This window comes from Cynoglossus semilaevis, chromosome Z, assembly GCF_000523025.1.
Source record: "Cynoglossus semilaevis isolate Cse_v1.0 chromosome Z, Cse_v1.0, whole genome shotgun sequence".
In the NCBI taxonomy this organism is placed as follows: domain Eukaryota; kingdom Metazoa; phylum Chordata; class Actinopteri; order Pleuronectiformes; family Cynoglossidae; genus Cynoglossus; species Cynoglossus semilaevis.
In genome coordinates, this window is record NC_024328.1 from 1843029 (window position 1) to 1865798 (window position 22770).

Genomic DNA, 22770 nt, shown 5'->3' on the forward strand with positions numbered 1-22770 from the left:
ACCTAGGGGAAGACCTAGGACACGCTGGAGCGACTACGTCGCTCGGCTGGCCTGGGAACGCCTTGGGTTCCCCCCAGAAGAGCTGGAGGAAGTGTCTGTGGAGAGGGAAGTCTGGGTGTCCCTGCTCAGACTGTTGCCCCCGCGACCCGGCCCCGGATAAGCGGTTGATGATGGATGGATGGATGGATGGAATACAATTATTGAGTTTAAAAAATGATTTCCTTTAGTCACATGCTCCTTGTACTTGTGACTGGTTCAGTTTTCCTCACTGTAGTGTGTTTAATGCTGTGAAGTAAATAATCAAACTGTATTCTTCTGTTTTCTCTCTGCAGGTCCTCTGTGTGCAGATCAAATGCTTCCAGGAAATCATTACTATTGGCTACAGTGTTTACCACTCCTACCACCTGCCATGGTTCAGAACGTTAAGCTGGTGAGGATGCATGTTCAACTTGTGCAGATAATCACAACTACATGTTTCACAGAACTTATAAATGTAAAAGATTGTCTCTGTTTGATTGTGTTATTGTTTGTCTCATCTTTTATTTGTTGCAGACTTCCTAAGGTTTGTTTTCTAAAATCTTGAGTAGACTACAAATTTTTAGGTCAGCATATCCAGTACGTTGTCGTTTGTCTACAGACATGCCAACCTGTGCAGTTCAGGTCAGGGAGGTTCAAGTTGTTTCTAAGACAGTTTATGGACTGAATTGTTGTCTAAATGCACAGAGTGAGAAATGTTTAAAGGAATAGAAAATGTGGACATATAATAATTCCAAATGAAAAAACAAACATAATATAGATGTATAAATGGAGAATGAATGTAACACAAAGAGCACCATCCATACACTGAAACACAGTTGGTAGTTTAATGCTCCTAAAATGCTCTGCAGAAAGTTTAATGGAAGATGTGGCAATATTTTCTGGTTGCATAATACCTTTGTTTGCTCGGTTGTGTTCTACCTGTGCAGTCCTCTGTCTAGAAACAACGGCAGCTGAAGAGAAACATTAAAAATTGCCTGGATAGGAGCCCTGGCCTGTCGGTACACGTCCAGAGGCTTTTACTATGCTGCTAATGAGATTACCAGAATGCTATAAAATGCACATGTTACCATTTGACAGTTACAAAACCAATACAAACATTAGATAATGTTGTATTTCCTTTAAGGTGGGCAAATCTGTTAAGTAGTAATGTTGTAGGAGTTGAAAAGTCTGACAGTCCTCCCACCTTCACCACCCAGTCACCCCTGCGGCACACTAGCTATTCTGTACTTTCAGATGTCCTTGTTATTTCTTCTTACATTGAGGGACCAGGTTTGTCTAAATACTTTGTCTTGGGCAGTAATTTCTGTTTAATTTTCTGTCCCACCAAATGTAGTTGCCTATTTTTTAAGCTGCTGTCATTATTTTTTGTCAAGTATATGGACTTGTTCTCAATCTTGTTATCCTTATAGGTACTTTCTGTTGTGTGTCAACTACTTCTTCTATGGAGAGACTGTGACAGATTACTTCTTTACACTGGTGCAAAGAGAGGAGCCGCTTCGCATCCTGAGCAAATACCACCGCTTCATTTCCTTTGCCCTCTATCTCACAGGTACACACACGATTAGATAAGAGAAGACACTCTGCCCGATGCATTGATTGTTTATAATATCTTTATTAATATTGTTGTTGTTATCTAATCAAGATCTTTGTCCGTCCGTAGCAAAATAGAATGATTCCACTTTATTTATATGAAAAGATGATACATGCCTTAATGATATTGTGTGTCTAATACAAACCCACAAACAATTGTTGGGCACTGACATTTGGTCTCACTGCAGAGTCATTTCTCTGGTCTGTAACAAAAGGCAGTGTTTCGGCAAATCCAGTGTAAATTCATTTGACATTGTTTTTTTCAAGAGCATGTTCCACCAAATAAAGTATATAAGCAATATCCCGCAGGATAAAAAAGCTGCACCTACTGCACTGTATTACTGAACCAGTTGTGATAGTGAAAAAAGCTGTAATCCCCATTTTTAGTTTTTGCTACACAAGGATAGAGACTTAAAGACACAATAATAATAATTTATAGTCATGGAGACAGTTCCCATCTTCTTTTCTTATTTTTACTGCAGATTCTCTGAGGGATTTTTCCTTCAACCGTACTTTGAAGAAAAAATAATGACTGACCTATTGAATGAATGAATGAATGTTTTTGTGAATATAATAATTGTTAAATGTGATCTTATATGTCTGAACAGAACAAAATAGTAGTAGTTATTTCTGGAACAATGAAAACTGAGGAGATGTCCCACTTCCTGTGCTGCAGGTTGTCTGTTAGTGGTTGAGCACTGCTGTAGCTGCTAACTGAAGCAAACAGGATGTGGTGAAGGAAGGAAGTGTCTCTCTCTGTCTCCTGACAATTAGCATCAAGGTTAAACTGATTGGCACAACCTCTGACATCTCAAACCTTAAAATGCACCCAAAGTCTGTATGAAAACACGGGTGGTGGTATGTTTCATTCCCCAGATGTGGCTCCTCAGGTTTCATTTTTACTCGGTTACATTCCATGACAGAGATTCCTCCAACACTGAGCTTAGTTTAAAATTAGGTCAGGTTAAATTTAGTCTGTTTGACCAAAGATGACCTGGATATGGAAATAATGAATCCTTCTCCTGCTCACAGACCCTGCAGCTCCCAGGTCCATATATGGTATCTGTTTCATTTCAGCGTTTCTGCTTTCTTGTTGCAGGTTTCTGTATGTTTGTGCTCAGTCTGGTGAAGAAACACTATCGGCTCCAGTTTTACATGGTGAGCTGCTGCTTGACTGATGAAGTTCTCCGAATTAACATACCCTTTAGTAAATGACATCTGGGAAGACCCTTACAAAACAACACTGTTAATGAAAAAAAATGATTGTAGCAAAACAATTTACAACATGTTTGTAGATTGTTTTTCCTACTCCCCGCCTGCCCGTCCTGGGTGAGGATCCCCTCCTCTGTCTCTCACCATGAGGTTTCTTCCTCTTTTTTTACCCTATAAAGGGTTTTTCTTGGGAGTTGTTCAGCCGATGCGAGGGTCTGTAAGGGCAGGGGGTGTTTGTCATTTTTTTTTCTTTTTATATTTAACTGTTTGAACCACTGTAAAGCACATTAGGTTTGCTTTGTGCATGAAATGCGCTCTGTAAATAAAAATTGATTGATTGATTGTCTTAATAGTTTGGATGGACACATGTGACTCTGCTGATTGTTGTGACTCAGTCTCACCTCATCATTCACAACCTTTTTGAAGGCATGATCTGGTGAGTGACCTCCTCTGTTGTTTTCTCTCTCTCCCTCTCTCTCTTTTTTTCTCTCTTTCTCACCTTCTAAATTTCTCACACTTTGTGTCATGAAGTTCATTTCCTGTCAATTTTATAGCAAATAATGTGAAACCCCTTTGTTAACAGGTTCATTGTGCCTATTTCCTGTGTTATCTGTAATGACATCATGGCCTACATGTTTGGCTTCTTCTTCGGTCGAACCCCTCTCATCAAGGTATGTTTGTACTGACTGAGGGCAGTGTGAATATTAACACATCCTTATAGTTAGACATTCAGTTGCTGTTATTTGTCGTTTTGAAATAACAGAATAATAACAGGGGACCAGATTTAACCATGTGTTGTGTGCCCGATGTTGCTTCCCACCTGTTCAGTTGAGTTAGAAAGGGCAATAAAAACAAACTGCTGCTTCCCCAGACCGTCAAACTCACAGTTTCCCTAAATCCTCTCTATAGAAGCGAAAGTGCAGTTAAGTCTCCAGATCCAAACAAGCTCACCCCTGCTCTATTGTGTTGCTGTATTTAATGATGTTTCTTTTGGATGACAAAGAATGTGTCAAATCTATGTCAGATTAACGGTGACTGCAGATCTCTCAGGCCTGACCTTTTCCGGGAGCTATACTCTAGTGTAAATGTTTCAGCTCTGTTCACGCACACTTAGTGATGTATTTACATTGTGTCTTCTGCTTTGTCCCCTTCAGTTGTCCCCTAAAAAGACATGGGAGGGTTTCATTGGAGGATTCTTCGCCACTATTGTGTTTGGCATCTTGGTAAGATAAGATCTTAGATGTTTTGAAACAGCAAAAGACCCTGTAGCTGTGAGTGAATAACTGTAGCTTTTGCTTGCAGCTCTCCTATTTCATGGCCAGCTACCGCTACTTTGTTTGTCCTGTGGAGTTCAACAATGACTCCAACAGTTTCCAGGTGGACTGTGAGCCATCTGAGCTCTTCCAGCTCCAGGAATATGCTCTGCCCAGCATCATGGAGTCTGTCACTGGATGGGTAACTGTCCTTTGGGGTCTTGAATATCTAATCAGCCAATCACGTGACAGCAGCAGAGTGCTTTTATGCACACAGAGTAAACTGGTTATCACAATATAAAGGGAAGGAGATCAGGTTATCTCTAACATTTCCATCTTTCCTCCACAGACCACGGTGCGTCTCTACCCATTCCAGATCCACAGCATAGCTCTCTCTAGCTTTGCCTCTATTGTCGGCCCCTTTGGTGGCTTCTTTGCCAGTGGCTTCAAGAGAGCTTTCAAGATTAAGGTACAGTTGAAGGGAGTGCATTCCTAAGTTTGAATATTTCTAAATACTCTATTCACAGTGTTTATTTTCAGTTTAATGGCAAATACTTCAGTCCCTCGCTGGGGCAAAGTACAGAATTTTTTTATGCAGTTATCAACCTTCATCCAGCATAAATATGATAATGAAGTACTTTTTTTAATTGTTTGTTTCTAATGCACATTTGACTAAATCATGTGTGTACTTTGTGTTGTTTTTTTACAGGATTTTGCCAACACTATCCCAGGTCATGGTGGCATCATGGACAGATTTGACTGCCAATACCTTATGGCAACGTTTGTGAATGTCTACATTGCCAGTTTCATCCGGTAAACACATGACAAACCAATTGAAATTGGAATTGTTTAAATTTGATTCTCTGAAGTTTCACTTTAACGTGATATTGATTTAGCTGCAGCTTTGCTTGAATGATAGGGAGTTGGCATGGATTTGATTTACTTTAAAACCACAGAAGTTCATATTAAAAATTTAGTGAGACAGGGGGTCAACGAATTATGTCATATCCTGATGGTATGGACATTTCTAAACCATCAGTTAGTTAGTGTGTAGCTTTAAATATACTGTAGGGTTTTTTTTCTGATCATCTCATTGTCTTTTATCAGGGGCCCCAACCCTGCAAAGGTGATCCAACAGCTCCTGGCCCTGCGTCCTGATCAACAGCTCCACATATTTAACTCACTGAAGGCCCACCTGATGGAGAAGGGCCTGCTTCCAGCTCTGGATGATGTTGTTGCCTAGGTCAGCCTCAAACTCACACCCTGCCAAGGAGTCTGTAAATCCTTTAGAAGATCCCGGGGGCGGGCAGTAATTTGTGTGAGCAAGAGAAAAAAAAGAAAGAAAAAAGAAACAGCCTTGGATCATTCCATTTCACCTACCAATCATCTGTGCTTCTGTTTTGTTTCAGTCTCATGTTTCGGACGCTGGGTTTTCAGGTTAGATTATTGTACCATCATACCTGTCCTACAAATTTGTATCTACTCACACTGGGAGAAACTGTCAGTGGGCTGTACATTCTCTACAGATACACTGGTTTGTTCTCTATACAACCATACTCATAATGTGTGTTTATATTTTACTGTACATTTGTTTTCCTTTGATTTTAATGCACTGCCCTCATCCCAGTTGCTCACTGTACTGTTACTCCAGCTGCATCTTCACACAAACTTTTAATTTTCTTTATTGTGATTGTTTCTATTTATATATATAAATATTATATATAGATGTTTTTATATTTGCTATGTTCTCTCAAGTACCGTCTGTGTAGGATTTTTTGCTGTGCATTTACAGGTGTGTGTATGCCGGTGTGTTGGTGAATATGTCTTCATTTCCCAGTGTTTGCTACCATTTGACATTTTTCATCCTCATGTTCACTGCCAAATTGTTTTCATGTCCCTGAACGACTAAATATCAGTGAAAGTTTTTCACAAAGTCTGAAACACTAGGTAAAGTCTGTTGGCTGTAGTCTGTGGAAAATGGACTTTAGTGTCTACATGCAGCCTACGGAGTCGTGCCATTTTGGTAGTGATTTGGTCATACATTTACCTACAGTTATTTACTTAAAGTTTATTTAAAACAATTCAAATTCTTGAGAAATTGACATTTTCCCCACTCATATTCTGCTAAACAACAGTATTTTGTTACTTTGTATTTTGAGTTCTAAAAAAGCTAAGCTGCTGTAACAAATCACAAGAGGCTGTTGGACAGATTAATGTCATGTTTTATTCTGGTTTTATTTGACCCTATTGGGTTTGTTCTTTGTAGAAAAAAAATGAAACATGGCAAAAGATAGTGAAAGTGTTTGATGCAGTTGAATTAATCAGTCATCTGGTATTAATTCTATAGCCACGTTTTTGTTTTTTGTTTTTTGTTTCACAGTGTATCAACTTCTGAAATACTCTGACACCCAAATCCATTTTAGTTCTGTAGGTCAAGACCTCTTGATGCGTGACTGCTGGTTGTGTACCGTCACCTTGACGACCTGATTTGCTCATGCACTACCATGTCTTAACATTTGTTAAAAGTTACTATTTCATCAAAGCAGTTGCAAAGTTTAAATTAAATGTTTATGGGAACTAATTCTTTTTTGGTGTGAAATAAGACATGTGAACATTCATCTGTAGTCAGTGGACAATAATTTGGACGTTGCTTAAGAATGAATGGGTTCATTGGATGGATTCATTCTTAGCTGTCCCTGTCTCTCAATTTAAAGCAAGCTCAGCACTGAACTGCCAAAATACTAAACTGCCATCCATTTAACTTTCCTCAAATAATACATGACTCCAAGACTACAGTCATGGGCTAATATGTTTTAAATAACTAAATAATTTACAAGATTACAAGCTATAAACTTTCAGCATCCAATCATATCCATGCATTAAGTTCGTCACCTGTCAAACAACACTTTGTTTGTTCAGCTATAGAGATTCTGTATTTACAGTTGCCAGTGAAGTAATGTGTAAGTGTGACGCACTGCAGTGTGACTAAATGTTTTATGACTTGAATCAGCAACATCAGCTGCTATAGTCTTCCTTAGCAGGGACGTAACTTTTATTAATTGTCTATGTCGTTATTATACAATAGAGTCTTTGGCAAATGGTGGGTTGTGTCCCAGATGTAAAATGCGGTGCAAGGTAGTGATGATAATAATGTCCGATTTCTCTTAGACTGCGTGTATACTGAGCCACTAATGCTAATGTTAGTCCTTCTTAACCTCCTGTATTTACTGTACATGACATAGGAGAACACTGACACGTTGTGTTAGGCAAAGCCCATGACATACACAGGAAACATCCTACACTCCTGCACCAGTGTGTGTGTCACTCAGTGAAGTGTCGTCGCACTACCACTTCCTTCTCTGGTTTTGCTAAAAGCTAACTTTCTGGTTTCATAGCAGTAATAAATGGTGTCTCTCGCCAGTGTTAATCACATCACTGTGTAATCTTGAAATAATCTTTGTAACTTCCACAAATTACTAAGAAAGACAACAGGGTGCTGGAATAGTACAACAGCAATAAAACTACTGCTAAATTATGCTACGGCTATCTTTGCTATCTTCTCTAAAGCTGACATGATTAACAATTCCCTGTTTATGCATTAAAATAAGTACATGTTGACAGACCCTAATGGTATCAGTTTACAGACGTCTTTCTTTTAAAAATTTTAATATAAATACTTTTAAACATTTCTGTCTATAGCAGAAAACCAAAAAGTCCTTACAGATTAGTTTACAAATCACAAGTATTTTAAGTTTTTTTTTTGCACAACTCAAGGGAGCCATATGAGATAACTGGTGTAGCCCATTTTGGGGTCAGACCAACTTGATTATGGAGATATAGGTGAATACTAAAAAAAGGCTAGGCAAATATATTCTTATTTCAGCTAAATGTTACATCATGTTACTAATTTCATGAACTAAATTTGTGTTGAAAGCCACTCATACCCACGTTTTTGTTGATAAAGTATGTACGCAAATATTCAGAGTAACTACGGTATATTGTATATTCAAGAAAACTGAAGTTATTTGATGTTCTTTTTGCTGAAAGGAATCATTTCAGGTACTGCCACAAACGCTACCAATCAGAAAAGAGTTTTAAAACATAGAAGAGCAAAGTATTTTCACGCTGTGACTTTCTAGTGAGTGCGTTCTCTCTTCTGGAGCTGTAGATAGACTTTAGATCGTTTGTCATACTTTTCAAACGTGACTTTCCTGTCACTCCTTTCCAAGCTCTGTACTGCGATTTCTGTTGTCTGGTGTTTGGAAAAAATGTCCACTAGAGGGGGTCATAACACCCGTGGTTGGTTGCAATACGCAACGCGGATCACATTTGGTGCAGACCTGTTTTTGAGCCCCTTGTGGCTGCTTTACGATACATTCCGGTGACTCTAAAAATTAGGATTTGCTCAAAAGAAGGCAGAATGTTATGAACACATATTTTCCCTTTTTTTGTTTTGTACCAGATAACTCCACTTGTCACGTTCTGTACAATTACTTTGGGAAGTAAAATGTACTTCCTAAAAACATTTGGTCTAAACTGGTGTTGTGAAGTAGGCTGTGACCTAAATCAAACATTTGAAAACGAATGCTCTGGAAGGATTGTATTAAGGTAAAAAAAATTAATTCCCACACACCAAGTAGAATCCCCCCATTGAAAAATCTGTTTAGTGCTCTTAAATTATTACATTTTGTAAATGTTACTATTGAATTGTGAAATGGTTTGTGTTAAGTTGTACATGTGTCCACAGTGAAGCTGAGCTTTTTTGATGCTAAAATGTGCTTTTTCTTTGTTTCAGATTAAAATAAAGGTATACCTTACATATAAATATGTATATGTAAAATAATACTAGTCACGTGGTGTGATTTGTTCGTGACCTGGTTCTTCCCCCTGTGTGTTCTTCCCTATTTTTTAAACCATAAAACTATTACAACTATTATACAGTTGAACGCTTAAATGCAAACGTGCAGCTTCTGCAAAGTCGTTCTTTTCAGGACACTGTATTGGCTTCGATTTAATAGTAAACTTTTTCCCATTAAAATTGTATCTTATTTTGAAGATTTTTATATTTTTATTTTCCATTGTAAAAGAAAAAAACAAGACAATAAATCACTGTGGTGAAATAAAAAAAAAAAGAAAATTAATACTTTAACCATTTAGTTCCCCACCCCCCAAAAAAAAAAAAAAAAAAAAAATGAATAGAGAGAAAACGGCCAGAGATTGAGATGTTGTTTTTAAAATGCATGTTGTTCAAAATGTTAGAAAATTGACATTGAACGTGTCTGACATTGACACAACCCAGGCAGGGACCTGAAAATGATTTCCTGATATAGGACAGACACCAGAACATGAATCATTTCACTCCAGAAATACTGTATCCTGCTGAGGTTTTAGTGAATCAGCCTGAATAAAGAGTTATACCCAGAGTGCACTGCATCGTCAAGAAACAAGTGTTAACTTGGATATGATGACAGCATGAACATGAGAGGACGCGTTTGAGGGATGTGAAAAAAGAAGAAGAAAAAATTGACACACAGGAAGTAGGAAGTATGATGTGCGATAACCTTAGAGTCTGTGTTAGTGTGTATCATGTCTGATTGTGTGTGAGCGTGTGTTGTATTTGTGTGTGCGTGTGTCTGTGTGTGTGTGTGTGTGTACTCAACAGGTGTCGAGGTGTGTGATGAACCACTGACCTATGCTGATACAAGTCCAGGACCATGTCTCTAAAACTACCTCGTAACTGGGACTTCAGCACCTTTAAGGCTGAGACGAGTCGTATTGGTGAGACACACTGACACAGACAGAATGCTGCCTTCACTTTCAGCCCAGAGACAAGTCTCTGCTTTCAACTTTTACAACCTTAAAGGGATGTGAACTTCAACATTCTTCTTTTCTGTCACAACACAGAGACCAGATCTTTACCACTGCTTTTTGTACTGGTCTCTGCTGTATCCTTGGATAACTGTTTTGGAAACTAGAGTATGCTACTCAGTGAAGCAGCTATACTGCTATACAGTATATGTTTCAAGGGTTGGTTTTGTTGTTAAAATTTGGTACAGTGTCATTTCAGAGAACTAACTCAGGTCAAATTTGTTAACTACTGTATCTTTATTTCACTATGTTCTTTGCTTTCGCTGACTCAACTACTTTTGCACATAGCATATTTATAATTTAGTAACATATAGTTCCCACTATCTTTTGTTAAATGTGATCTATTCCTCTCTATTTGACGAGCCTTTAGTCAGATTTTTGTCAGTAATTTCAAACCAATAATAATCTGTTATTTAGAGTTCTGTTTTTTTTAAAGATGTTTTTCATGTACTTCAAGCTATTTCTGACCTAATTTCTAACCTGTTGCTGTTTTGCTAACTCTACAGCTATATTTAGCTAATTTTCTGAATTTTCTAGACATTTCACAAAGGCAAGGCATTTCATGCAGAAGGTAATTCAATGTTCTCTACATGAACAAACACCAATTGTATTGGAAAGAGAAATTAATTAATTAAAAATCAAAACAAACACATAAATAAAGAATAGAAGGAAAGAAGAAATGATTGCACAATAGACACACGCAAAAAGGTAAAATGATTTTTAACCAGGATGAATAAGTTTCATGTTTGGAGTTGACCTCAGTTGTGGTCTCAGTTTGTTCCGCTTGTGTGCAGCATGAAGTCTAACTGCTGCTTATTTTAAACCCAGGGCTCCACTAACTTGTCTGAGTGGAAAAGAAAGTGTAGATCTCAGAGCTCTATTTGGTTTATATCCCATTGACATTACCAGCAGAACACATGTAAAAACCCTCTACCAAATATCTTTCTATTTATCATACATTTATATTTTTATGACTTACTTAAGCAGTCATTTTATTTTATTATTTATTATGTATACATTTAGTGTACCCTCTCTGTTAATTTATTTCTGAATTTATTTATTATTTATTACATTTATTAAACAGTGTGCACACACTGAATATGTAGGAAACAGTGAATGTCACCTCATTTGTCTTTGGTTTAAGGGACGGTTATGAGCAGATCAGTGATTTCTGACCACACTGGCTGGTTTTTAGACTCACTGTTACACACATCACTCACTGTAGTACAATAAAGTACTGCACTACCTTTGCTATGGCGGAGTTTCACATTTAAAACCCTGAACTGTCTCTCGCACTAAGTACGTAGGTTACCAAAAAAAAAAAAAGAAAAAAAAATCAATCATGATGATTGATTTTTTTTTCAATCATCATGATTGAAAAAAAAACTCTATGTTCCTCACCCATCGTCTACCATTTTTTGACTGACAGCTGCAGCAACCTTTCATCATCAATCTTTTACCTTTAAAGGCAGATTATATAGAATGGAAGCTCAGTGACGCAGGCTGCCGCAGGAAATTGATGCAAGAGCTGAGCTCCCACAGCCTTGATGTTGTTGCTGACTGTAACTTTACCTATGTCTGTAGTGTCTGTGGGTGTGTACATCATGATGCAAATGCAACAATAGACACAATAAGTTAAATCTGCTGCATCTTTTTTTGCATTGTGTTGAAAAAGAAAAAAAAATGCAATTGTTGTATGGCCCAACAAATTATACTTCAACATTGTACATTAAAAAATAAGACATAATTTTGATTGGTCATACAGTGGGTAAGAGGTTAAAATCAGTTAGCAACTACAGATGCAGTTTTTGCTCTGAGAGGGCTGGTGGTAGAGTTTAGAAAAGGTCAGAAGAAGTGTCTTTGTGGATATAGAGATATGATAGGCTGCCTGGGGAGGAACTGTGGTACTGTATGTTACTGTATGTAAGTCAGGAGTGGCAGATAAATATGTTAGGGTTGTGCAGGACATGTACAAGGACTGCGAAACATTATCAACGTGTGTTGTCGGAGTGACGGATGGGTTCCAGGTCGGGGGTGGGGAAGCATCAGGGTTCAGCTTTGAGTCCCTTTTGATGATCCATGGACCATGATGTTTGCAGGTCACATTGTCATCTCCTCTTTGGTGAGAGTAGGAAGGAGGTGGAAGAAAACCTTGAGAGGTTGAGTTTTATTTTGGAGTGAAGATGAATAAAGGTCATCAGCAGTCTTAAATGTTAATGAAACGCATCTTTAACAGACATGTCAAGACGTCATAAAGTGTGCGTTTGTCAGCCTAGGGTGTGGTGTGTCACTTCTAGTGCGTTCATTTTGTATTTCCTCAGAAGTGTTTTCAAACTTTTCACAGCACTTACCCAGGAAGCACAGAGTTAGATCAAAGAACCCTGAAGCTTCAGAGGTGGAGGTCTTCAAAGCGTGGTCAGTCCTGTGTTGAATTATGTCAGAGCTTCCTGTTTTTGAGACCGTAGTTCTTCTTCTTCTGTTATTAAAAGATGTTATCCTTGACCCTTTGGTTGAGAAAGACACGATGAATTAAGGAACCACTGAACAACTGAGGCCTTATCTCTGTTCCTCTATCTGTGCCACTGTGCCTCCCTTATTTGTTTATTTACATCTGTGTCATGTTGTGTTCTCTGGTCACGTACTTGTCTGCCTGAGTTCTTTCATGATCGCAGCCTTTAACAGTCACTGCAGAAAGGCCTAACGACAACATGAACTGACCGAAGAAATCCCAAAAATATATGTGCTGCAAATGTATCTTCATCTTGTGGCTTATTTACATTTAGTTGTTAATGTGTTAAGAATGATGAGCGCTAAAGTGGCGTTGGGCATATTAGCAATTTCTGGCCAAATTTAAAGTGTTATGTTTCCAGTCTATGCAATATCCTTTCAGGGCTATTGTTCAGCATTCATTGTGTTACATTTTGGTCCCACAAAAATAACTGATTTAATACAGGGACCACAGGAAACCAGTATGCTTTGACCTGCTGTTTCCATTCTGTCTGAGTATAAAAATATACAGCGAGCAGGTCTGCCAACAGTGATACACACACATGCATGTAAAGCAGGAAGTGCTCTCTCTCTCTGCAGCTGAGCGACCTGTGTTTGTGTTTCATCAGCTCAGATTGTAACATTGCATGATTTCAGTGGGCTGGTTGTTTTTGAAATATTTTTTGCCCAACTGCTGTCTTGTTGTATTTTTCTATTAGCACGCTCCAAGAGTGTGATGCCTGGAGAAGGCAGCACCACCCAGGGACCACCACGCTTCTCCAGGTCCATGGAGAAGCCAGTGAAGGCTGGATGGCTGAAGAAACAGAGGTCCTTGGTCAAGAACTGGCAGCTGCGCTACTTTGTACTCAGAGGGAGTACTTTGACCTATCACAAAGATGACAAGGAGTCTACGGTACAGGTCAGACACAGTTTTATTATTACTATTATTATTATTATTATTATTATTATTATTATTAGTAGTAGTAGTAGTAGTAGTAGTAGTAGTTGTTGTTGTTGTTGTAGTTGTACTAGTGGTGGTGGTGGTTATATTAATATATATTAATATTATTGTAATAGTAACAAAAGTAAAAACAAGTTAAATAAAAAAGCTAAAAGAGTAACTTTTAATAAGCTAAACAAATACATGAAACATGGCCAAAAAGGTAACAATATGAGCTTGTTGTTATGAAACAGTACAATATTAGCCAACTCATGGCTAATGGCTATTAGATAATTAAAATGAAACATGTTTGGCCAATATTTACATAGCCAGCAATAATAGCAGCTGTCTGGATCATCACATCAAATGTAGGCAACAAATAGTCAAATGTTATCAAGATGAAAAGCAACAGAGATAGCTTCAAAGACATCACAGCACTGATGCAAATTAAATACGATAGTGAAACAGAAAATAACCCCTAAACAGGAAAACAAACTTTTGAATGACTTTTTTTTGTCATTCTCTCTCCTGCAGCTGTCTGGCTTCACTTTCAAACAAATCGTTTCCCGTCTCTCACTTTTCCTGTCTAACCTTTTTTTCTTAATTTTGAGTATGTGATGAACTACACTCTGGTACCATCTAGTAATTAATGCAGAATCAATACAAGCAGACATTAGATTTCTCAAATGTTGGGCAAGTTGCAGGTAAATCAACATGTTGAGCAGAGATTCTTTAACTGTGACTCTCCACCGCTCACATGTCTAGACATGAGTGCAGTAAAAGTAAACCGACTTGTGCTGTCAGAGCAGCCACTTCAGAAAATGTGGTAAAAAAAATGGACTTTTTTTAACATGATGACTAAACAACACATTCTATGAATGTGCATTTTGTAGACTAACTTCAGATCATTTTAATTATGTTCATATTAGATGCATCAAAACTAATAACTTATGTCACATGGGTTAAAAACACTAAAGTTGTGTGTGTGTGTGTGTGTTTGCAGGGGGCCATCCAGCTGAGGTTCTGTAAAGTTAATGAACTCCCTCCAAACTCCGATGACTCTGGAAAATACCTGTTTGAGATTGTACCACGTGAGTATTTCTCTAAAACTTTAAAAATATTTTGTTCAGTTTAGTGAAAAAAGGTAAAACATCTATTTTACTGCTGCCTTTATGGTAATAAGGTCTGGCTGTAGTTACTTGTATTGTAGTACTCAGCAGCAGTGTTGAGCAACAGGAGAAGACACTTGTCATCCTGTTGTTAAAATCAAAGGTCTCAAACTCAAATGAGCTAGGGGGCGCTGTTGCCCCTACTATCTCTGTGCATTATACTGACGTCTAGTTCATGGCCTTGGGCCAGGATTGGTCCTCAGGCTGGGAGTTTGAGACTGCAGACAGGTCACTCTGTCAAAATGTGAAGGTAAAATAACGATAAGATATGAAATTATTTTTTTCCTTCCATTTGTTCAGCAAGTAAATCAACCTGTTTTGTTTTGGGAAAGATTAAATAACAAACTGTTGAAAATCTACAACTAAACTGAAACTTATTGAACTTATTTTACAGGCTCTACCATAGACAGAGAGCGATGTCCATATGTGTTTATGGCTAACTCCCAGAGTGACATGGAGGAGTGGGTGCGCACTCTGCGCAGAGTCGTCGGAGTGCAGACGAGTGGAGGTTTGAAAGTATTTATTATCTAAAAGAAGTCGTTGTAATAACTGAAATACTGGATCTACTTTTTCAGATTTTAGTTATTGTCGATTGTCTACTCTGTATCCTTTAAGTTTGTATTTTCTGTTGAGCCACTGAGTGTCACCCAACAGATACTGCAGTTTGTAGTGCTTCAACATGAAAATGTAGCAACAGAGAGCAGAGAAATTGTCTAGCTAGACAGAAGATGGATGAGTGGATGGTTGAATGGATGGATGGATGGATTCTTTTCTCACGTTCCAATCAAGACCCCACTGGTGGTGCACACATACTCTGGACACTTTATAAGGTAGACTTTTTTTACATCTCTGCAGTGATTGGAAAGAGTCTACTAGACACTGTGACCTACGAGCAGCGATTTGGACCCCGTATGGTACCCATCCTGGTTCAGAAGTGTGTGGAGTTCATTAAAGAGCACGGACTGGACGAGGAAGGAATCTTCCGTCTTCCTGGCCAGGACAATACTGTCAAACAGTTCAGAGATGCCTTTGATGCAGGAGAGAGGCCATCCTTCCCCAGGTTAGATACTGTAATCACCTGAAGATGGGTTATAATCAAGTAGGAAAGAGAAAGTCGACGAGAAAGTATATAAGGAAAAGCCAACTTCAGTAAAGCAGATCAACTCATCAACAGGTCAGTGTTTTGCAGAGTTAGTGATGAGGCATGAGTAAGATAAGGATTTGTTCTTGCTGAGAGCAGACTACCACACCACATCCTGTGCTTGCAGGATGTTTGAAGGCTGTTTGTCTCATTTAACATCATGGAGTCATCTGAGTGTTGCTGTTCAAAACTTCTAATGCTTTTAACCAACATTTAACATTTAGTGACCTTTATCAGGTGGAGGTGGTTTTTAGAAAAATGTCAAACATTTCTGTGTAAGTTTTAGGTAAAAAGGAAGCGACGTTCACATAGTAGAGATGTGTTGTTTCTGACTGCGGTTTTGAAACACTCAGTGGCAAAGTCTTATACGACTTTCAAAAGAACAGAGCTTCTTTGGATTAGCCTTGATGCTAGCATTTTATGTCTCACTCTGCGTCTGGGATTATATAAGGATTGTGTGCAGAGCTCTTTGGAGGCCATTGTTTTCAGAACTCTGTGTTTTACGTTGTGCCGAAGATATGGCAATGGTTACTGTTTTTGGTTTACTCAGATGATCACATATCGCATATGCTTTTGCTCTACTCTTGTTTATTTTATAAACGCAACATCATTGCACAGAGAAACTCGCTTTTTCTTGTTGTGTATGACAATAACATTTGGAATCTTATTCAAAGTAACTGACACACTGTAGTTGGTTGTCACATATTTATGAGCACATTTCCTGTACACTGCACTTTTTCCAGTAAAGACTAAAGTCCTGGGATGATTTTGCATAAACTATTGCAACATCCCACAACAACAGCCAAAGTCACAAGTGATTTAGCTGGGAAAAAAGGCTCTTGCCAACAATCACGTTCAGATAAACTTTGCTACTCAGTTAAATATACAAAATATAGCCCCAAAGTCCAAACAGTCCATTCTTGCCAAACAACAAAGGATGAAAACTGTGTTTATAAGCCAGAACTCGCCACACAGATGGAACTGATCTCAACTCAGAGACATTCAGTGCACTGCAAAAATAAGTTCCAAATTAGACCAGAAAATAATATACAGTATTTTCATTGAATGTTTTTAAAAGGCTACATAGGATGCTGGTATATGTGTGCTATGTGATTCTATAGGATGTGTTTTAAATAAACGTGATTTTCTTTGGTTGCATGCAGTGATACAGATGTCCACACGGTGGCGTCACTGCTCAAGCTGTACCTGCGAGAGCTGCCAGAGCCAGTGGTGCCCTGGACTCAGTACCAGGACTTTCTGGATTGCACTAACATGCTGGACTGCAGCAGCACAGAGGTGTGTGTGTGTGTGTGTACACGGAGTACTTAGTCTAATTAAATGTACTAATTGATGGACAGACGTTTTAAACAAAGCATTTTTAACTAAATATTTCTTGTGAAATGATTTAAATATTATTAGCAGTAAGGATTTTACAATCCTCCCCTGACTTCCTTCCACCATCAGACCTTCAACTTTCTGTCTGTGTCAACTTTCTTTAGGATATTACATGGTTTTAAATGCAGAGAAATAACATCTACCTTTGTAATATTGTAAATTAACCACGATGGAAATAACCTAAGAATCTGTATGTTTTCTCAATACATTTGTTTCCCACATTGTTTGTTTGTTACCACATCCCTGTTTCAGAGCTGGGTTCAAATAAAATGACGGATTATATGACAGCTGTGAATGATGGCTAAGATCATGGTCATGTGATTACAGCTACAACATGACACCACGGTCCAACAGGAATTTAGCAAAGCTTCACCCATAATCCTAACATTGCTGTAACTGTAGGCACTGAGCCCCTTCTTGTTTGCTTTGGTGATGGACAGATTGACAGATGAGGTCAGACAGGAGTCCCCATGGACTATGTTGTTTGCAGATGACATTGTGATCTGTAGTGAGAGTAGGCAGCAGCTAGAAGAGAATCTAGAGAGGTGGAGGTTTGCACTAGAAAGAAGAGGAATGAAGGTCAGTCGCAGCAAGACAGAGTACGTGTGTGTAAACGAAAGGCAGAACAGTGAAATAGTGAGGCTACAAGGAGCAGAGGTGGTGAAGGTGCAGGAGTTTAGGTACTTAGGATCAACTGTTCAGAGCAGCGGAGACTGTGGAAGAGAGGTGAAGAATAGAGTACAGGCAGGATGGAACAGCTGGAGAAAAGTGTCAGGAGTGATCTGTGACAGAAGAGTGTCAGCTAAGGTGAAGGGAAAGGTTTACAGGACAGTGGTGAGACCAGCCATGATGTATGGTTTAGAGACAGTAGCAATAGGCAGAAGACAGGAGGAGGAGCTGGAGGTGGCAGAGTTAAAGATGCTAAGATTCTCTCTAGGAGTGACAAGAATGGACAGGATCAGGAATGAGGTCATTAGAGGGACAACACAGACAGGAAGGTTTGGAGAAAAAGCTAGAGAAGCCAGATTGAGATGGTTTGGACATGTGCAGAGGAGGGACAGTGGATACATTGGTAGAAGAATGTTAGAGATGGAGCTACCAGGTAGGAGACAAAGAGGAAGGCCAAAGAGGAGATATATGGATGCAGTGAGGGAGGACATGGAGATAGTTGGAGTCAGAGGAGAAGATACAGAGAGAGATGGAAATCAATGATCTGCTGTGGCAACCCCTGAAAAAAGGGACAAAGCCGAAAGAAAAAGAAGAAGACTAACTGTAGGCAGTACATTCAATTACTCTAAATGTCTAAGTGCTTGAAATCTGAGACACCTGACTTTCAAATGACCTAAATTAAATGTTCTCAATTTGTGTGTGTGCGTGCGTTCTTTAAGGGTTGGGAAAAGTTAGAGAAACAAATCTCTCTTCTCCCCAGAATCAACTACAACCTCCTCAGTTATGTGTGTCGGTGAGTAGGAGCTGCAGCACAAAGCATTCTGGGACACAATTCAATGATCGTTAGTGACTCCTGTGTTCCTTTTCTCTCCAGGTTCCTGTTTGAGGTGCAGCAGCACTCTGCAGTGAACAAGATGAATGTGGAGAACTTGGCCACAGTGATGGGAATCAATCTGCTAAAACCTCAGATTGAGGATCCCATTACTGTGATGAAGGGTGAGAACACACTCCTCACACACATCCCATAAACAAACCTGTCACAGTCACCACACAAATGTTGACTTTTTGTGAATGAGTCTCATATTTTGGTTTAAACTTGATTTTACTTAAATAATAATGGAATGTGACTGATTAAAAACAAAAAATCCCTTTAATCCTATATGTGTTTCACTCTAAGGCCTATCTCAGTTCATCCTACACAAGGGTAAAGTAAAATCCTAACAACTTGTGAAAAACAACTTTTCTCCTGAAATTCTTCAAGTTTAAGTACTTGGAAACTCAACCCAGATTTGTTGACTAGTCACAGGGGTATAATCTGGAAATACTTCTAACTTCTAACACTAACACTTCTAACACAGTACTAAATGTTTCCTTATGATATTTTGTCAAATTAATTACCATAACAACAGTTAAATAAAAAAAAACAAACAAACAAATAAAGGTTTATAATCCAAATATGTTTCTGAATCACTGTTGGGGAAATCAAATATGTCTTCCATTTAATGGAGCAATATCCCCTGATGGCACTACAACTTTCTCTTTTTTATTTATCCCAAGAAAGTTGTGCTATTGCCAACATTTCGTTTTGTTTTACTTTATGGATGACAACACTTTAGCAACAAGGTCAGATTTTTTTTTTTTTTACATTTTCTAGCCAAATGAAAAAGTCACTTCTGCTTTGTCTGTGGCTAATTCCTCTGCTGAGGCTGCTGATCTGTCACCTGACAAAGTTGTGACAAAATGTTTACTGAATTTAATTGCAAATACAATGTTTTAAAGCCTTGGAGCTTTGCTACCACCTTCAAATTAAAAGTGAAAACACAGACTGTGTTGCTCCATATAAACACTGATCTAGCTCTCAGTCTTTCACAGATTTCTTTTTGTGTCTTTTTATTCACAGCAACTCCTCAGATTCAGAAGCTGATGACAGTGATGATTCGACAACATGAGGCACTGTTTCCTCCTTCCAAAGACGTTCTGCCTTCTCCTCCCTCTAAAAAGGTTGAGAGCAAGAAGAGCACGCCCCGAAGCTTTGTGGGCTGGGAGTCTGCTGAGGTACCAAAACAACAACAAAACAAAACTTTTCTCTATTGCAACAGACATTGGGTAAATAGTTTGAAAATATCCTGTTGTCATTGAGTTGTTACGTAAACTCTAGGAGAATTAGCAACATGTGGTGGTAAAGGTACATGGTGTTGTAGAAGATCCTTTCTAGCCAAACATTCAAGATATATATATATAGTGTTTTGTCTCTATATCGCAGTTCTCCTTTCACTTTCTCAGCACATTGCAAAATGTTCACTATATCGCGAAATATGGCAACCCCCCCCAAAGTCTGTCGGCCACTAACTATCTCGCCTATACTTCACGATTTTTTATATACATCTAAGTTGCAGATGTGTGTGTTGGTTTCAGATGGGTGATGCGTCTTTATCCGAGTCTCCAGAGGAGGAGGAGGACACAGACAGTCCAGCCACAGAGAGAGGAACCTGGAGCCCCCAGACTCCTCGTGCAGGTCATTTTTCTCCTACAGGAGACGACTGGCTTGAAAGTCCACGCAAACGGACCCAGACCCTCCCCACCTTCACCTGCCCTCTTGTCGGGATGCCGGCAAAAGCTGACGCCATCAATCGGTGGAGTCGCATCCAGGAATGCTCAGAAGAGAAAAGTGGAGGGACACTGTCGGAGGACATTTTTAAGATCCTAGACCTCAAGGGCTCAGGAGAGCTGTTGTTTGGTGGGTCACATGTCAGTAACAAAAAGGAGGAGGAGGTGTCTACATCCCACAGAGGAAGTGAGGATACAGGTTCTTCAATAACAAGCCGTCAAAAGACCGTGGATCAATCTCAGCACTGTCCGCTGACGTCCAGTCAGAAGAGTGTAGAGACAGTGAAGAGTCCCGCTCAGCAGGTCAACAGTCAGCCCGAGCTGAAAAAAGACAACCAGCCCAGTGTAAACAGGTGAGTGCAGGACCATGGAGATACTTTAAGGCTTCGACCCACTTGGCTGCCATAGTGCCATTGGCCAATATCTGGTATCATACTATCCACAAGAGATATTCACCAGACGAGCTTTGCTAGTCTGACCTGGTGTAAGGCTAGACGTGTGTCAGCTTTAGTCGATGTTTGTGGATTAGATACTGGACACCATATCAGAAACCGCAAGTCTCCTGAAAGATTAGGGGTCCCCTGATACCCACAAGTCTAAGAAACTAGTTAGTAATATATTAAACACATTCACAAAAGAACACAAACATGACACGGAGCGAGTGTGCGTCCAGTGATAGCATGCACGTCACTTTCTTTATATTATAGTTTATATTAACAATACATGCATTTTCACAAATCTTCTTTCCCTCATTTGGGAGGGGCGTGGATTACTGTACCTCCCAAAATTTTGCAGGTTGGGATGTCTGACATATATGGGCTCAGACTATATTCTTTACGTAAAGGCAGTGATTCTTTCTATGAGCTATTTTTCATTGAGTATTTTAACTCTGTAATATCAGCATCCGTATAAATATATGCAGGACTTTCTCTTCTCTTTTTTCCCACACAGACAAACTCCTGACCCTCCTTATCAAACTCACTTTCCATCCTTCAAAATGTATTACTCATATTAGTCGTTACCTGTAGTAAAAGTTATATTGCCACACAGTGGCAGTTATTTATCATGTACACATGTACGTATGTTGAGGGTGAATGACTCCAATGATCAATCTGCGAGCCTCAGTGAGACAAGTTTCTAGGCCTTTCTTGACGAAAGATTAATAACCTTATGCGTTGTATATTCTCTTGGGCCTATCAGCACCTAACACAAGGCTTCTCTCTCATTTTTTTTTAAAATGCTTTCATCAATCTACAATTTTCAACAACTGTTGATTGAAGCAGTTAGACTTTCTTAACAAAAGATTGTTTTAAATATTGTTTTGCAAATGCTAGATATGTTTGCCTTATTTCATGAAGATAACCTTTTTAAAAACAAGTCCAACCTGTAAGACTGGTAAGATCAGGTTTTTAGGGCAAATTCAATTATTTTAGCAGTTTACCCCCAAGCACTGACTAATAATTTGACCCTGGGTTGAACTTAGTCATTTGTGTGGATTACAAGTGACTGTAGAATGCACACGTGTTAGCCTGCTTTAAATCTACATGGAAGCCATCAACATGTACTGTATTACCTGAATTTCTGATTAGAGTTTTAAAGCATGCAGGACCAAATGTATACAAAACATAGATTATTATTAGACTTTGTTGACTGTATATATTTCACACCCTTCGTGTCTTCGACTGTCTCCCCTCAGTTTGCAGCAAGAGAATAAGGAGCTGAAGGCCACAGTGGCAGAGCTCCAGTCAGCTCTGGAGGCAGAGCGACGACGTGCATCAGCTCTGGAGATCTGCCTGAAGAACGCCGAGTGCAGTCGGGATCAGGCCCAAAGACGAAACGAGGAACTGCAGAGAGATGTTCAGCAGTTTCTCAACACAAAACCTCAGGCCCCCACTTAAAAGGTACTCAACAGTTTATGGATTAATGACATTACACATTTCATCTGAACCAACTCTATGATGGAAATCATCCTTCCAGTGAAATGTGGCCACCAAACAAAACCCGTTTGGTCCAGGATATTAGTTATAAGTTATTGTCTGACTTGTTGTTTAGACCACAGGTAAAGCTCCGTGACCAGAGGACAAATCTGCTTTTATTAATAGTGTCAATGTCATGTTTAATATGAAGTAACTGTTAATTAGCATCCTTGTGTGATTTATATCATAAATTAATAAAATAAGATTTAAAAAAAAAGGTTCTGATTCTGGTTTTGTTAACAAAAAAAGGCCAACAGTAAGTCTGTTATTATACATGTAGTTTGACAGAACCTAAGGTTTTGTGCAGAGCCACAATTAAATTTAATGTCATCTTAAGAAAAAGATTTGTAACTGCTCGCCGCTACATCAATCACTTCAACTCTTTTCCTCTCGAGGTCACATGTTGTAGGTTTACATATGGTTA

General features: G+C 38.9%; 2 protein-coding genes across 2 annotated transcripts in view; both read left to right on the top strand.

Moving 5' to 3' along the window:
- Positions 1-8382, top strand: part of cds2 (CDP-diacylglycerol synthase (phosphatidate cytidylyltransferase) 2) — a 15882-nt gene extending 7500 nt beyond the window's left edge. Inside the window, exons 4-13 of the mRNA XM_008335723.3 lie at positions 333-430; positions 1449-1588; positions 2729-2787; positions 3195-3277; positions 3425-3512; positions 3996-4064; positions 4144-4296; positions 4444-4563; positions 4804-4907; positions 5202-8382. Coding sequence (XP_008333945.1) covers positions 333-430; positions 1449-1588; positions 2729-2787; positions 3195-3277; positions 3425-3512; positions 3996-4064; positions 4144-4296; positions 4444-4563; positions 4804-4907; positions 5202-5337 — 1050 coding nt within the window. The 3' untranslated portion in view covers positions 5338-8382. The remainder of the gene's footprint in view (positions 1-332; positions 431-1448; positions 1589-2728; positions 2788-3194; positions 3278-3424; positions 3513-3995; positions 4065-4143; positions 4297-4443; positions 4564-4803; positions 4908-5201) is intronic.
- A 931-nt stretch (positions 8383-9313) lies between these two features.
- Positions 9314-22563, top strand: arhgap25 (Rho GTPase activating protein 25). The gene is made up of 11 exons (XM_008335722.3): positions 9314-9872; positions 13169-13368; positions 14393-14480; positions 14953-15066; positions 15414-15618; positions 16863-16995; positions 18483-18556; positions 18638-18759; positions 19664-19818; positions 20179-20723; positions 22067-22563. The coding sequence occupies exons 1-11, from the start codon at positions 9809-9811 to the stop codon at positions 22266-22268; spliced, it is 1902 nt and encodes a 633-aa protein (XP_008333944.1). The 5' UTR covers positions 9314-9808; the 3' UTR covers positions 22269-22563.
- The last annotated feature ends 207 nt before the right edge of the window (positions 22564-22770 follow it).

What these genes read in the sequence shown, in the direction of transcription:
- arhgap25 (XM_008335722.3), top strand. Translation starts at nt 9,809, where the DNA reads ATGTCTCTAAAACTACCTCGTAACTGGGACTTCAGCACCTTTAAGGCT. An exon ending in GGCTGAGACGAGTCGTATTG is followed by an intron (nt 9,873 to 13,168) that starts GTGAGACACACT and finishes TTTTTCTATTAG; the next exon opens with CACGCTCCAAGAGTGTGATG. An exon ending in CTCCTCAGTTATGTGTGTCG is followed by an intron (nt 18,557 to 18,637) that starts GTGAGTAGGAGC and finishes TTTTCTCTCCAG; the next exon opens with GTTCCTGTTTGAGGTGCAGC.